The sequence below is a fragment of the Thunnus thynnus genome, chromosome 19 (genome assembly GCF_963924715.1).
Source record: "Thunnus thynnus chromosome 19, fThuThy2.1, whole genome shotgun sequence".
Lineage (NCBI taxonomy): Eukaryota > Metazoa > Chordata > Actinopteri > Scombriformes > Scombridae > Thunnus > Thunnus thynnus.
Genome location: NC_089535.1, coordinates 15,524,863 through 15,542,417, shown reverse-complemented (window position 1 = coordinate 15,542,417; position 17,555 = coordinate 15,524,863). Strand labels below are relative to the sequence as shown.

Genomic DNA, 17,555 nt, shown 5'->3' with positions numbered 1-17,555 from the left:
TCCCATCAGTTTATAACCATATATTGACATGGCACACATGTGGCTGAATGAAAGCACAGCTGACCTATACAGCAGAACGCAATATCTAATAACATGTAGCTTTACTGACTTCACACAGCTAATGGTAATCTGTATAATAGGTCATGCTTTTTAGCATGTAACATAAATCAATGTATTTTAATTCAACAAAATACTACAGTGCAAAAAGTAAGAGCTTGCAATGCACATCAGAGAGCTGAAATAAAAGTATGATTAAGACAATGTTACAAAGTAAAATCCAATCATATGAAGTTAAGCTTGAAATGCCTTGTGTGAAATTTGAACATTTAACAAAATACAGTGATGATTCTGCAATGCACACACAGTATAAACATTCCTGTCCTGTTTGAAACTATGCATTATGCTTTACTTATACTTTACAAACTAGGGGATCATGGGCATTTTCCTACCAAATACTGTACGTATGCACTGTGTCATTTTAACTTTGTGTACATGAAAACTGTTCAAATGTGTCATCTAGACTGACAAAAATTAATAAGAATGTTGCTTAATATTACCAGACACACCATGCTGCTGCCAAAACTGCTGTCCTTCACTTTCAGCAGCAGACAAGAAACTATTGTAACATATGAAACACTTGCATCCTTTGGGTAACATAAATGTGCTAACTTTAATTTCAATCTGGCCATTACTGTTTGATATTTGCTCTGCACATCTGGAGATTTTAGATTTTAGACATTTTGAGTCTTTTACTTTACTGTCGCTTATTTTACACATAAGTGTGGGGAGCCATAAGTTGGTGACCATATATAAATGACTAAATTTTCTGTGTGTCTGAACTCACACTTTATGCAATCAGTTTTTTAAAATCTTCATAGCTTTGATTTGGCTTTATGAAAACCTCAGTGTAAGGCTAGGTTCCATGTCTGGATAGACAACAACAAGGTAATAGAGCTGCAATGATTAGTCGATTAGTCAGTTAGTTGCCAACTATTAAATAATTAATCGAAAACATTTTGATAATCGATTTATTGTTTTGAGTCATTTATTAAGAAAAAATGTCAAAATTCTCTGACTTTAGGTGCCTGCCAATCAGATGATCAACCTAGAGGGGTCAACAGGAAACACCAAAATAAAAACAGTATGTAACAAACCAATGTGACATTATTCGTACACACGGCAGGGCATCAGCTACAACATTTTCCTGGGCTTTCTTATGGCGGATGTCCAAATTGTAGTTTTGAACCATGTTGACCCAATGCATTAGCCTCTGGTTGCTATTATAAATGCGATGTAGGAACATCAAAGGGTTAAGGCCCTTGTAAACAACAACAGGCTGCAAGGAAGAACCAACATATACTTCAAAGTGCTGTAAAGCCCACACCAAAGCCAGGGCTTCTTTCTCAATAGTGCTGTAGTTCCGCTGGGTCTGTGAGAACTTCCTGGAAAAGTAGTAGACAAGGTGGTTAATGCCTGCTGAGTCCTCCTGGATCAGAACAGCTCCAGCACCTGTACCACTAGTATTCACTTCAAGCTTGAATGGAACAGAAAGTTGGAGGCAGCAAGAACTGGTGAGATGCACAGGACAGATTTCACAGCTTGGCCGGCCTGCTTGCATGTGGAGTCCCACACCAACTCCCTAGCAGGACTGACAAGGTCAGTCAGTGGAGAAACAATGGTGGCGAAGTTACGACAAAATGCCCCACAGTAACCTGCTAGTCCAAGGAAACGGTGCAGCTGACATTTGGTAGCGGGAGCTGGGTATTCAGCAACTGCACTTATCTTGGCTACAAGGGGGTGACCTGTCCCTGACCTACTTCCTTGCCAAGATAAGTCATGGTAGCTTTTGCAAACTCACACTTACTCAGGTTCAGGGCATTTTCAAAGCACTGTAAAACAGTCAAGAGAGTGTTCATGTGACCCTCCCAGTCAGGTGAATACACTACGATGTCATCTAAGTAGGCCTCCCAGTTAGCTACACCAGACAACACTGTCCACATGAGTTGCTAAAAGGTGGCAGGACATGCCAAATGGCATCACAGTGTACTGGAGGAAATTGTCAGGGGTGACAAAGGCAGAGATGCCAGAGGCTCTCTGTGTCAAAGGAACTTGCCAGTAACCTTAATCTATCTTGGTCACATACAAAGCTGTTCCTAACTATCAATGCAGTCCTCAACACGTGGTAGAGGAAAAGAGTCAGGCTTGGTTACACTGTTGACTTTCCGATAGTCTGTGCAGAACCTAAGAGTCAAGTCAATTTTTGGAACCAGTAAACAGGGCGAACTCCAAGAGCTGGTACTGGGAAGTACTCAACCTCTTTCTGCATTAATTCATGCTTGATAGGATTCACGCGATAAGGATGCTGCTTGACAGGAGCACTATCACCTACAATGTCATGACCTCAATGTCACGCTGCAGTACATTTGTGTGAAAATGGGTACATCTGAAAACAAAGCAAGATGACCTTGTTCTAGCCACAGAACATCCTCCTTTCGAGAGTCAGGAAAATAGGACAAATGAGTCTGCAGCCGGGGACCCAGACCAGGTGCATTTTCCTTGGTCAAGCCATCATCAACAGGGTTAGTGGAAACAACTGAAACTGCAGCAGCATAATTCACTTCATTTAAGGGTCTTTGTCCCTCTTGGGACCTGGCAGCATAGGACTTCACCATATTAACATGACAAACACGAGACTTACACTTTCTGTGTGGAGTACAAATTGCATAATCTGTGTCACTCAGCTTCTTCTCAACAACATAATGCCCAGCAAACCTGGCATGTAACACTGACCCAGGTATTGACAGAAGTCAGTACTGAGTCTCCAGGTTGGAAAGACTACTGCTCAGCATTACAGAAAGTTACATTTAGTGACAAGTTCCAGCTTGAGACAAGAACCCATGCTCCCCTTTGGCATTCTAGCTTTTCCAGCAAAGTTCCTTGTGGTAGTTCTACTCCTTATGCTACTGGTACCAAAACCGCCAGTAAGCTTCTGGCACTAGCTCATAGGCCTGCAAAAGAACAAGTTTAACAGTGTCGTAATGGGTGCTTTTATCCAAAGTTAGCGATGAGAACACCTCCTGAGCTTTACCAGCAAGAACACACTGCAACAACAATGTCCAGTTGTGCTTTGGCTACTCCAAAGTGGTTGCCATCCACTCAAAGTATGAAACATACTTTTCAACATCTTTCTCATTGAAAGGAGGGACCAAATTTATGTTTTTACCCATATCAAATTAGAGGCAACAGATTTATCAGTACCTCTACTTCCTGCCTGAGCTCATAATTCTATCTCCTTGAGATCTCTCTCATGTGCAAGACTCAGTTTTTCATGTTCCAGCTCATGCTGCCTTACATGCTCCCTTTCCTTTGTTTCAATCTCTACTTCAAGTCTCCTTAACTGCAGCTTTAACTCCCTCAACCCAGCTTTGTCTTCAGGAACTTCCTGCTCCTTCGGCTACAACTCCCCTGCTCTTCCTGGTTGCATTAGTCTGCTCACTGAGCAACTCAAATTTTTCACACAGTATGCCCTCTTCAACCAATCCATTTTTAAAAAAAAAATTGTACACAGCTCCTCTTTTCTTAAATTGCCCTGAATGCCAATACCATAGTGGTCTGCTACAGAATGAAGATCTTTCTTTGTGCAACCTAAGAGTTGCTGAGTGTCGGGGTCCTTAACAAACCTGTCCATCTCAAACACCATGATGGCAACACCACAATGAATACTATGAGCAACAAGGTAGTAGCATACACACTGAAGTTGAACACACTAGCCTGCTAAACCATGCAATGTCATCTTTCATCAAATACAAATGCCACCAACCACAAATGTCTCCACTAAGATTCCAAGCTTGCAAAGAGGTTACAGTAAATTACCAAAAGCTTTATGAATGGTGACCATAAGCCACAAGCAAATTACAGCTAACAAGCACAAATAAGTATTCAAGAAACTGTTTATTGCATGTAAGTTTATTGGAATAAATGAATGAATAACTGAAAAGCAGATACTCCAAAGCATCACAAAGGTGTTGCTGTAGCAAAGTGAGAGAGATGAACAAATGGGCCTCCTTACACACACAGCACAGGTGCCTGCCAATCAGATGATCAACGCAGAGGGGTCAACAGGGAACACCAAAATAAAACAGGATGTAACACAGTAAACTGAATATCTTTGGGTTGTGGACAAAACAAGAAATCTCAGGACATCTCCTTGGGCTCTGTGAAACAGTGATAGACATTTTTCACAATTGTATGACATTTTATGGAGGCAACTAACCAATTAATCGAGAAAACAATCAACAGATTTATTGACAGTGAAAATAATCATTAGTTACAGCCCACTTGCGGAGGAGGGCAGGATTAACAATAAACTTCCTACCCCCAGGCCATAAATTGCATAGTAAACTGTGAAGCATGTACTTTCTTTGATGACCACTAGAGGGCATACAGACACTATGCCACTAAAATCTGTATAAACACTGAAACCTGCTTCACTGCCATGTCAAAGTAATTGTATAATAAATAAATGCATAATATTAAAGAAACATTAATAATTTAGCACCTAAAAAGGAAAAAATCTTTATAAGTCTTTGCATTAACACACAAATGCACAAGTGAAAACATTCATTTTAAAACGTGAACACATAATTTATGTGGAAATCTTCTATCTACTGTGATTGTGTGACACACAATATGTAATTATAATTCTAAAAACAAAATACGCTATGACAATGTCAAAGTACAAATAACTCCAAATGAGGTGGTAGCACATACAGTGCACCAACAACACATGTTCAGTGTATTTATTAACAAATAATACACTTTATGACTAATTGATGTCTGCTGTTGGTTTTGAAAGAGACTACAACAGTATGATGGCATGTGACTTGTCTGTCCTGTAAACGGGAGACGTTCAGTGGAAAGAATGACATTGTCAACTGATGCAACAAGGCAAGCTTTTATGCCCAGTCACACATTCATTACATCATGCAAATATATCTCCCTTATACATTCCTAAAACCACATTTCACTTCCTTACTCCAATGACATAACTTTCCTTGAGTTGAAGGAATGTCTTGCGCTTCAGCCACTCCACAAGCAGAGGTTGGTGCTCACAGAAAAGGACAAATTATAACAAACAGTGTTACAGTCTTGAGAAAACAGGGTGCAGTCCTTAAGAAGTGGCCCACTGAACTGTTTGTTTTAACTTTCCTTGACCCAAAAACACCGATGAGAACATCTTTTAACACCTTGTTTTTAATGTAAACCTAATCCAATCCAGGGCGGATGTCACAGAATTAAATGTAATATTTCAAGATACTTTTATGATCAAATATAGAGCTGAAACAACTAATTGATTAGATCGATTAGTCAATCAACAGAAAATTAATTGGCAACTATTTTGCCGATTGATAAATCATTTAAATAATTTTTTCTAGCAAAAATACTAAACATTCATTGTTTCCAGCTTCTTTATTGTGAATATTTGCTGCTTTTTTTTGTCATACATGGTATTGAACTGAGTATCTTTGGGTTTTAGGCTGTTGGTTGGACAGAACAAGCAATTTGGAGATGTCATTTTTGGGCATTAGGAAATTGTGATGAGCATTTTTCACTATTTTCTGACATTTCATAAGCCAAACGATTAATCTGTTGTTTGATCGACATAATGAAAATAATTGTTAGTAGCAGCCCTAATCAAATATAAAGATGCTGAGACTTCAGGTAGCACAAGTATGTGACTCTGAGGGCTTCCACAGAGATCATTTGTGAAAAGAGGCAATTTTTAAGAGCTTTAATATGTAATTATTCTGGCACACTCAGCTGTTAAATTAGTGCCACAATCAAATAGCGGTTAAGTGATAAGGCAGTGTAATAAATCACAACTTCTTTGTATGGTAGTATGATTTGTTAGGATTTCTCCCTGAACCTTAAAAAGGGTAGCTAGGTGAATGTTGATCAGTCCTATTCCCAATATGAAAGTGTAGCATATAGGTTCAGCATAAAAGCACATAGAGAATTAGGTTGGCTTTGGTTTACAGGTCAAAACCCATTCTACAGCTCAAAAAAATGTCCATCGGCAAACATTAAGTATTATTATCAAGTCAATGTATCAAAATGTGTATCAACATTTTCCTTTAAACATACTGTCGCTTACATACAGTATGTCACTCCAAAAAAACAATAGAAGTTCTGCCATTTTTGACAAAAGAGTCTCAACTTGGGAAAAACCTTATTTATTGTGGAACCCAAAGATTTTTTTCTTTGTTCTAGCTGTATCTTTAGAGAAAATGTCAAACAAGTGTATAGCTGTAAGTGTAGCTGTCAAACATCCATCTGTTTTCTTTTCCAGTGTTTGAAAACAGTCAGTGCTAAATTAGCCTAAACTGAACACAAGCTACGCATCAGTGCAGAAGTATCAAACATACAAACGACGATGAGGGACAATTTGGGGCTTGTTTGACAAGATAACTTCATCAAAAAATCACCTTTGTGAGCAGCAGGGAGGGTTTACAGTCAGAAAAGAAAACATTTGGTCGACTTTTCATATTATGGCTGAGTTAACAGCCTTTTAGCTTCTGGACGGCTAGTTTTAGTTTACATGTTGAGCTTAACGTTAGCCCTAAAACTGGCTTAACTAACTAAATGACGCTGTGTGTTAGCTCTGCCAAAACTCACCTGCACTGCCACTCTGTAGCAAGCCCATGCCTGTTGCTGTGTAGACTTCACACACACACACACACACACACACACACACACACACACACACACACACACACACACACACACACACACACACACACACACACACACTGCTGTGCGCCCTCCTACCAGCAGCCAGATGGGGCTGGCTTAAAGGCGGAAGTCTAAGTTCCGCTCAGCCCAGTTGACTTCGAAACTGAGAACCGACGGTCTAAAGTCACGCTTCTCTCCCTGAACATCAGACCCGGCTTCAGAAGGCAAGGTAAGTACTGTACACAGCATCTGACAAATTACTTTAAATGATGAGACAGGGGAAACTTTCTGCTGGCGTTGCCGTGATTATTTTTTATTGCTTTATGTGCCCGTTACAAAGTTGCAGTTATAAGAACTTTAGTACACCGAAATATGGAGCTATAAGTTTTGATAAAAACAACTTTTGTGTTTATAATTCTGTCCAAAACAGAGATATTGTTTTGTTGATTTGTCTCTTGAGCAGTTAGGGAAAAAAGCAATGTCAGTGTCAGACACGAGTTTTTCACACCCACCTCTAAAGCAAGCAAAGATAACTACTGGATATTCAGTTTCCGTGAGAAAAGTGAGCAGTCTGTATTGCACGCTACCGTATATTCACCACAGTAAATACAGAAATGAGGAAGACCTAGACAATTATTACTGTCCAACGACTATTCAGTCAGAGTTCATGGTCCATACTAATACACTCTGATACAATATGTCTCAATTTTGTTATTCATAAGTTGGCGACTGAATTAGATTTTTAGCACAAATATATCGAATGAAAAAATGTTTTCATGTGTTACATTGTAGGGGTGTTAACTGTTGCTTTAGACTACACATGTGTAATCAGTATGTGTATAAAAAGTGTCCCACAAAGTCAGGTTAGAACATGCTGTCCCATGGGACACTGGGTAAGAATGCATTTTACTAACTTTTTTTAGGTTTTAAGTCGATGTAGTCTAACAAGAATGGCAAATCCTTAGTTATAGAAAAAAAAGATTTGTTTTGGTGTTGACAAATAATATATAATGAATGTAATGCCCAATTACTTTCCTTTCATAGAAAGCATACTAATGAGGTACAAAGTAATATGAAAAACATATTCCACCCAGTGACTCAACGTGCCCTGCGATGATGTCACCAGGCAACATTGTCTCCTCAGGCCTTGTAAATGAGCATGACGTCTGAAACTCTGAAAAGACAAACCGTGCACACTATGCTCACCAAAAACTCTGACACAATGTGTTTGTTTTTTTTTCATGGATTTCCTAAAGGAAATATGACTTGACACAGCTGTAGCTTTGACACATGCAGTAGAAAGGGCATGGAGGTCAGGGCAGGGTTGTGACTGACACTTACATTCAACTCTGTTGACCCGTGTTTGTTTCCCGGTTAAGGAAGCTTATCTGTGGGTGGAGGTTTCATTTTTAGAGGATGTTTTTCTTATTCAACCTCCCAAACTTTAACCCAAATATTTTTGTTGATTTTAGTTTTAGTTGTCTAACCCTAACTGTAACCCCAGTGACAAATGAGGATTTTTTACATGGCTGAACAAGTTTTTAACATGAACAGTGCATGAAAAGGTTAAGCATAAGTGAACAACTGGAGGAGTTCCTTTTTGAGATTGTGCTAGTTTGACTAATGATTTTGAGTTTTAATATGTTGGTGGCAACGGGATTCAATCTAGCTGTGTTTACTGTTTGCTTTGACACACCTACAGCAATTGCGATGCCAAGTAGGAGAAAACAGGGAAGTATCAGACTATCTGGATAATCTACCTACTAAATAGATCAAACAAGTTAAAATAATATCTACTACAAGAAGATATGAATGTATGAAGCAGTAGATAACTTGGTCAGCAGATCTGATTTAAAGTGCTGTGCTGAAAGGATTGTGTTTTAATCTGTTTTTAGTGTGAAAGTGCTGAAATATTAAGTACCACAAAATGCCATTATGACAGGAACTTGAAAGATAAGGCTGGAGTGGAAAAGAACCAGAATTATACTTGAACTAGCTTATAGAAGCGCTGGTGTGAGTGCAGCTGATAAAATGCTTGTCCCGAGCTCAACTGTTTTCCTCTGTTTGGGATCAGTAGAAGGTGTGTCTGCTCGTGTCTATGCATGATATCATAAGGAATTGCAAAACAAGCAGTGGCACGAGATGAGCCTTATGTTTGTTCTCTCCATATTAGGAAAAGAAATTCTAGATATGTGGGTCATGACAAATGTCGGTGTGGTCCAAATTTCCGGAATTGCCTTTTTAATAACATTTTATGTACTGTATGTTCACTGAGATGTCCCAGTTGGCTATGAAATCTAATACTGAAGGAATGTGTGGTGAACAAGTGACATAGTTGTAACAGAGAAAGTCAATGCTGTGTATTCCTCAAGGGATGTGTTTTTTTTAAACAATGAGAGCATGTCCTCAAGCCATGACTTTTGGGTTAAAGGTCTTTGGATAAAACTTACAGTATTTTTATGTCCTTTTGTATTTTGTGTCACTCCAGGAAATTAAGCGCTTGTCAGCATTGTCAGTTCAGAGGTGTTGACTTGAATGAAGCGATAAACAGAGCAGCAACATTGTGAAAGATGTGGGTGTGTTCCTTTTTTTGAGATTAGGACATCACTGGCTTTCACTGTCACAGTAATTTATTATACAAGCATGTTTCTTAAAATAATGTTGCAATTTGATGAGTCGAAGTTGAATGGGTTGAATTTCTCAGTGACAGTGTTTGGATAATATGGGGTTAGGCCTTGTAATTTTCCCTAAAATAATCTTTTTGGCTCAGCCCTGGGTCACCTTGAAGAGGGAGACAGCTGTCTTCAGCTGGTTACTGTCTTATTATAGTCTTGCATATTCTGCATGTGTGCGTGCATGTATTTGTGTTTGGGCACATTAGTTTGATTGTGCAAGTGTGCAGTATAAATACATCAGCAACAGGCTCTGTGCTTTCCAGGTGTTCCTCCTCCCCTATCGCTTTCACACAGGATTCTATTTCTTCTCCCCGACTCCCCACACTCTTTTGTGGCTCCTCTACCGGCTTCTTTAAAGTGTCTGCACCCTTACAGGCATGATGGTGACACCGTGAGTGTAAGGCGGCCCTCTGATTTTGATGTGTGTCTCCTACAACTGACCAGGTGACAGGCTACAGCAGGTGGTGCTGTGTCCCTGAGGGAGTTTGTGACAGCGACATGACTTACGACCTCAAAATGACATGCCTCTGAGATGGCAAGGCATTATTATTCATGAAATACTCATCAGAAAAGTATGTTCTCTGCGCTGCCTGGCGCACAAAAGTGAATATTTCTGTAGTTGTTCTTATGCTCCATTTCAAGGCAGGCATTGAAACATTTAATCGTTTAGTTTATGAAGTTAGATTCACATATGTTTTTCCAGCCAAGGGACTTGGCTAAAGTTAAGTCCTTTCACCAAAGCCAGAACTAAAAAAGCAGATATTCAAGCTTCTGTCATCAGTTTAACAGTTTTAAACTTTAAATTTAACACCAAAGGACTGAAATCAGTCTTTTCACCACCAGTTTCCTTTAACATCTTTTCCAAATTGTTTAGCAGAAACACCATGTCTTTTTAGTTTTTGCATCAGAGCTGTAAATCTTAGTTTTCTCTGATTCTCAGTTGCCCTCTAAAGGAAATTCTGATAACCACCAACAATGCATTCGTCAGACTCCACTCTGCATCTGCATTCCCCCTTTTCCATGTAATTGCAATGTGCTGTGTGTGTGATATATAATGCTTGTGGCTTAGCCTTTGATGTCATGTTTTCATGTCAACATCCACCCTTCCTGTTGGGCAGGGCAAAGGTGATATACGGTATTTCCATGTGATCTGTGGTTTTTCTGAAGTGGTGCACAGAGGCTCACAGGCACACATAATACTTGCATCAGATTTTCTCTCTCTCACACTAGAAGGTAAAATGTATTCTGCAAATATGGTATACCAATTTCCTCAATCATCAACCTAATAAATTAAATAATGTACTAAATTGTAACATGTGACTGCACTTAACCTCAGTCTCGCTTCCACTAAATACTTTGCAGCTTCAATTATTCAGGGGAAAAGGAATGCATGACAGGCAGGGCTTAAACCTGTGAAACTTAATAGTGCATGAAATAATTTACAGTACCAAATAGTCTTTGCTTTGTCTCACTTTTGGAACTGTCCATTTAATTTGCATGCACATGTGTGTAATCAGGATATGGTATTTGTATCCATGCATGAGGTAATGTGGGAGATGGTGCATTTAGCCATTGAGATGCAATACAAGGCAAACCTGCCCTCCAATGAAACGTAAAGTTGGCAGTGATTTGAAGCTGAGCTCTAACGAGTCTCCAGCCATCCAGGGTGTGTCTCACATTGACTCTGTCCTCTGCTGGCCCCGCAACACCACAGTTGGTAGAGATTAAGGCAGGTTTTAGAAAGATGTGAAGGCATACGGGACATTTTAAGCTGAAGTATCAATCTCTTAATCATCATTTCCAAAGAGTGTTAAGGAGGATACAGCCACAGGAACATTCAGTAGAGCACTGGGAAGATAAATACCAAAAATTTACCCCGTCTATAGGAAAAAAAAGAGAGATCATACCTTTGCCTTCCATTGCTTAATTCTCAAAATGCGTTACTTGGCTGTGGTTTGTCTGTCTCAGTCTGGCTGTCAGAACATATTGTGTACAAGCAGCGGGTTCACTGAAAGGACACTGAGATGATAAGGTCAAAGTGCAGATCCAGAGTAGCTGATCTGAGATTCTTTTAAGGTAAACAAAGGATTATCAGTTCTGACTTTCTTTTTTTTTAACTCCTGTGGTTTATTGCAAGATTAGACCATGGTTGGTATTGATACCCTTTTCCAATTCGCCAGAGGATGTGCGTCAACGCCATTTAATGGTGTTTAAAAGTCCAAATGTTCAATGAAAATAAGTGAGAGCTTTTATTTTACACTTTCGTCAAGTGACCATTGAGTGGGGCGATCCATTCTGAGGGGTCTATTAAAAGACTTTAGTGCTCTCTCATCAGGTGGTTACTTGTTTTCCTGTTCTGTATGCATATCCTGCAACACACACTTCATTATAGATTTTCCCTTATTCCTTTGTGTATCTGTCCACTAGCATTAGAGTGGACATACTGTAATGTAGGGCCTACCTTATATTACAAACTCACTGTTATCCTGATTATAAAGGACATTGCCTGGGACCTGCTCCAAAGCTGTCAGCAATGAGCTGGCAGCTTCAGAAGAAGACTATTAATAGGCTGTTGTACTTGAATTTAGATAGCTTCATTGTGATTAAGTTTAAGCAAGCCATGAGACTGATAGTAGTCCCAACAAGTCTAGAGAGATGTTACTGGATGACAAAAAGGAAATAGTAAATATTCTTTATTGTGTTTTTTAATGTATAGTAAGATATAGTTCATTTTCCCAACACAGAAGCAGTGATGGTAAAGAAAGCAGTGCCATACCTTTTAATCTAGACAAGAAGAGAAAGTTTTTCCCTGTTAAAGGGTTTTTTAAGGGTTTTCCCTTATTTAAATTGAGTTTCTAAGGACAAAGGATGTGGTATTGCCCCCTGAGGCAAATTAATTTGTGATATTGGGCTATACTAATAAAATCGACTTGACTTGACTTGAAAGCTTCTTTTTGGGTTCAACAGAATGTTCAGTGAACAGTGCTCTACCTTGAAAATAGTAATCTTTTCTAAATGCCAGCTGTTGGCTGCACATGATACTTATCTGACTACAGACACCACACTAGATACAATCTACACTGTTTGTTTTTCATTCTTTTTTCCCTCCCATTCTCTTCCTTTTAGATTTCATTCACTCTTTGTCTGTAATATTTATTCTTAGTGTGGAGTCTATCTTTAATTGGTTTCACGGTTCATGTACTGTCAAGTGTAAAATATGTTCTTCTGTCTTTAGGTGAATCATGAGCAGCAGCTACAATGTCTCCCTGGCTGGCCCTGCTCCATGGGGCTTCAGACTGCAAGGAGGGAAGGACTTCTGTCTTCCCCTCACCATCTCACGGGTGAGTCCAGCACACACACACTCACACACACACACACACACACACACACCACTTACTGTATGTACCCTTCCATGACAGTCACCTCTGAGGCATGCTACTCATCAGCTCGTGCTCACTATGCCAGTTGCCTAGGAAGTGATGAAAGTGCCAGTGCCATTCATCTCCTGTGTGACAGCCATTGCTGGATTTAGACACCCTCTCTAACAGTTCACGGACCCTGTCACTCACACCCCCCATGGTGTTGACCTATCTCCTGTCAAGGCTATGACTATTGTCATAATAAAGTTACATAACTGAGCTGTAACTACATTGTCTGTTAATTTGGAAAACTCCCTTGAATTTGTCTTATGGCCATTCAGGATATATTTGGAGGATTAATCCAATAGCTGTTAACAGTTGCTGTCATTTTGGTGATTCAGATGAGGGATAATGCTAATTGTCCTGGCCTATCTCCCTGGTGAGTCCTGATGTGAATCACAGGAGACTATGTGTACTGAGTCTGCAGTGGAAGAATCAAAACCTGTCCTTAAACGGCCCATCTGACTGAAACTTGAGAAAGCCACAGTGGATCTGTAATAAGTATTTGGGTCTTTGGTCTGCATAAATTCAGAGTGAGACTTGGCTCTGGCTGACCAGGTTCTGTTGAACCCTGAGTTAAGAGAAGGTCTACTAGAAGACCCGGTGCTTGGCCTGTTTATGAGACAGATCCAGTTTCAGCCCATACATACTTACACTGTTTATGTTCATGGTGCAAGGGCATTCTGTGCAAAACACTGTGAATTTTGCACAAATTCAAGGAGTGCAGCTTAACATAGGTCTGTCAAGTAGCAGTGAACAGAAAGTTATCTCAAGTGTCTCAATTATACAAACATTGCTTCTTGTCAAACAGGATTAAAAGTAAGCAAGCTGTCATAAGTGTGGTCCTTTCTTTGACAATAACTCTGGCCACTGCAGAATGAGGAGTGTTACACAGTCCTCGCTGCTTCCTGTTATGAAACTTTAATCTCAAAGTCATGACCAAGGTCGGTGACACTGTTTATTTGTTGTTGGCAGGATCAGTTACAGAGTTTTGAATGTTATGTGTGGAGAGGAGTGACTTTTCTCATGTGGGAATATGACCATCTGTGTTAGGACATAGTTACTCTAAGAGTATGAAAAGGCCAGCATAGCTGCTCAGACTATTTTTATGTCCTGCCACCCTGATAAGTATGGTATGCAGGACATTATGCTGTCATGGCAGCATGCATCTGTGAGTAGAAATATTCTTGTCATCATATCTCAAAAACAATACATGATAAAAACACCTCCACACTTGTCACCTGGTTATATTTTTGAGCACCTTCATACATACAAGTTTGTGTGATATTTATAGGGATGAGCCACGTCATGTTTTTACTAGAGAGTTTAAACTAAGATGAGACAATTGAGTTGAGAAAGGGGTCAGAAAAGCTTGACCGAAACTTTGAATCTGTTAAAATCACAAGTGCATTTAATGTGCTTGTTTTGACGTTATTTTTGTGGGTTATGGTGGTGGATACAGTAGCTGCTCCATGGATCGTAAAAGTGTTGAACACATCCTGTGTCCACCAGCAGTCCTGCGTTGAGTCATCAGTGGTCTGGAGCGAGCCGAGCCGAGCAATATGACTCTCACAGCTTTTCATTCCATCACATTATTGGTTAGTACCATTCCCGTGACATATTTTCATCCCAGCGCATGACCTGTGAGAGACACCGTAAATGGTTCAGATTACTTGTTATCATCCTGGCGCCAGGAATAAGTCTTCCTATTGTTTGTTTATCTTAGCCTAACCTCACACAAATTACAGCCAACATGATGCATGCTGGACGTGTGCTCTTTATGTTGCTCCATTTTGATCTTCCCAAATATGAGGGAGGACATCCTGTGCCCTCTTGCTGAGGCTGAGACTGAGAATTGATATGTGTTCTCGCAATGGGCTGCAGAAGGGTGAAAGCATTATTGTTGTAGTCATCACTGAGCCCTTACTCCTCGTACATCCATTAAAGAAGAATAGAGAGAATATGCAACACATACTAATCTGTTAGTAACTTATTTCTAATTTACAGGGGTAACTGTATTCAGAAAGGGAAGAGTAAGTGAGTAGATGTCACATATATGGAAACATCTGCCAATAGTTAAAACATTACTTCAGTTCCTTCATTAGAGGAGAGAAGAGAAAATTGTGTAGACCACAGACCTATTTTAAGGTTCATTAGAGATCCACAATGCTAAATACACTTAAATTGCAGTAAAGAATATGCATCTGTTGTTGTCACATTAGGGTTCATATTTATTTTGCTTAGATGGATGTGATTCCCATGGAATTATTATGTAATTACCCCTACTTGAGCTTAACATATGCAACTGATTACATACAGTACAGTACAGTATGTAAGGCCGGTTGCTGGCTGATGTTTTTCTTTTAGGAATATTTGGCCTTGATGTAGACCATATGTATTTTGTGATAATTGAGTTGGGTGTCACAGTATGAATAGAAAAACTCAAAACAAAATACTTACAAAACCCGCAGAAGTCATGATAACAACACCACAAATTATGGTCTGCATGTATCAAAACACCATTGATACAGTGCTGTCAACTTTCTTCTTGAATAATGCAGGGATGTTGCATGTAGTTAACTGTAGGTGTTTGTGTGTTTTAAAAGGTTTGCATTTAATATTCTGTAAAAACTGACGTGTGATGGTTCTGTGTTTAAGATGAAATGTTTTTCTGAGACCACCTGATATTATTGTATGGATGAAATATGGAGGAACGACCTTGCCATGTACATTATGTGTGCTGGTGTCTGTTCCTGCTCCCCCTCTCTCCTTCCAAGTTGTCTGTGGCTATTTTAGCTCCTTTTTAGGCATTTCTTGACTGGCTTCCACATGGGAAATGCACCCACCCACAACATTTTATTGTTTTTGCTTTGTTTAGGAAAAGAAAACTTTCAACACTGCAATGGACAGGACTTTTTTTTTTTAAATTGTTGGACTAGCTTTTTTTTTTTTTCTTTTAAAAAAAGAAGGTAATCAGAACTAAAAATAAATAATACTTGTGTCACTAACCCCACTGTGGATGACTGTCAGTTTGCAGATGTGTGTGTGTGTGTGCGCGTTGGATAATCACTCACATTAAATGGCTGCTTGCTGTAGGTCAGTTGGGAGTCAGCACAGTGAAATTCTCCTCTCTTTTTCCATTGACCCCTAACTCCCCCCCACACTTGTCTTTTGTATCCTTTGGTTTGTTGTTATAGTGGCATGTGATAATTTGAGCGAACATTGCGCAAACTACTTTTATCTCTATGTCTGCAGCCAGCTCTGAGTCTCCAGATGTGTTCTTCTTAAGCACCACCATAATGTTTTAATATGATGATGCAACTTTCACTCTGAAAGAAGAGGAATTTGATGATGTGTATCTGGGCAACCCACATCAAAGAGTAAAATGGTATTCGTTGTGCATTTGTTTTAAGAGAGAAGCATCCAGTAGAGCGAGTCAGCCCCACAGAAGCTGTTAAATAATGTATTTGCTAAATATCATAAAGTGTATCTTGTCTCTTTTTGTAGATTTAATTTGGTTTAAACCATCCTTCACTGTGCTCTTTGATCTGACTGTAAACATACTGTATCCTTTACTCACCAGACATTCTTTATATTTACAGCCATTTTACGATGCTTTAAATCCAGCATGTACTGTATGCCAAACTTGAAAGGTTGACCAAACCCACTGCTTTTCCTTCCCCGCAGCTTAAAAATACTGTCAAGTTAGATTGGTAGAGGAACAGTGAGGAGAACACCCAGTGACATTCAGCTATGCCCAATTTTCAATTCAGAACAAAAGAATTATTATATCGCACCCAAAATATTCCAATGTGAAATCCAATCAATAAACCTGCCATTAGAGAAAATGTGCTTGTTGTATTTTCATCCTTGATTTACAGTTAATACAGAAAGAAGTTTGTATCTTGTGAAGCTCTTTGGATAAAGAATGATCTGGCTTGCCCTGTCTGACATTGAGCCATAACATTTGGCTCAGCTCAGGTCCAGAAAAAATGAAATCAAGCAGCGAAAAACTCCCCTGGCCTTTCAGGAAACCACTGAGACAGATAGCTTGTGGTCTGTGCTGCATAGCTGCCAAACAGTGAGTCTGTATTATTTATCTGTCTCTTGGTTTAAAATCTCTTGAGAATTTTAACACAGAAACTGAAATATAGTAGAAACTACTTGAATCTATCCAGTATTTCACAGCTTCATGTTTATGTATACTGTATTTCACAAGGAATATTTAATCATCTGTAATTCTACGTGATTCTATGCAGGGTCCTAAAGATGTGTTCAGGTTACATATGGGTTTTGTAGAAGACTGTTATCTGCAGTATGTGTTTGATCCCAGTAAGATCTGCCTGGTGTCCAGAGTTATATTGAGGGCATCTGCTTTCAATCGCCCCATTGCTCTATGGAGAGCTATAAAGAATAACAAAGCTGTCTTTTGATTTAGATTTAGATCACTCAAACAGTTTTGTTTTGATGAAAGATGTTTAAAGGAACAGTCCACTTTTTCTCTGTCTTAGAAAGTTTGCTCCATCGAGAAGAAGGGGACATAGTTGCAGCTTGGACTGCAAGACAAAGTTATTGCTGTAATCATTCCTCTTGCTAATTCCGGCCAGTAAAAGATCCCCTCCAAAGGTGCTTATAGTACAATGTAAGTGATGGAGGACAAAATCCACAGTCCACATTTTGTGCAAAATTGTCTGAAGCTAATATGAGGCTTCAGCAGTCTGAGTTAGTC

General features: G+C 39.4%; 1 protein-coding gene across 7 annotated transcripts in view; it reads left to right on the top strand.

Moving 5' to 3' along the window:
• Window positions 1-6,805: 6,805 nt before the first annotated feature.
• pdlim5b (PDZ and LIM domain 5b) overlaps window positions 6,806-17,555 on the top strand; it is a 39,704-nt gene continuing 28,954 nt past the window's right edge. For all 7 annotated transcript variants that reach the window (XM_067573842.1, XM_067573841.1, XM_067573840.1 and 4 more), the window contains exons 1-2: window positions 6,806-6,961; window positions 12,643-12,748. In XM_067573842.1, the coding sequence (XP_067429943.1) occupies window positions 12,650-12,748 (99 nt within the window). In that variant the 5' untranslated portion in view covers window positions 6,806-6,961; window positions 12,643-12,649. The remainder of the gene's footprint in view (window positions 6,962-12,642; window positions 12,749-17,555) is intronic.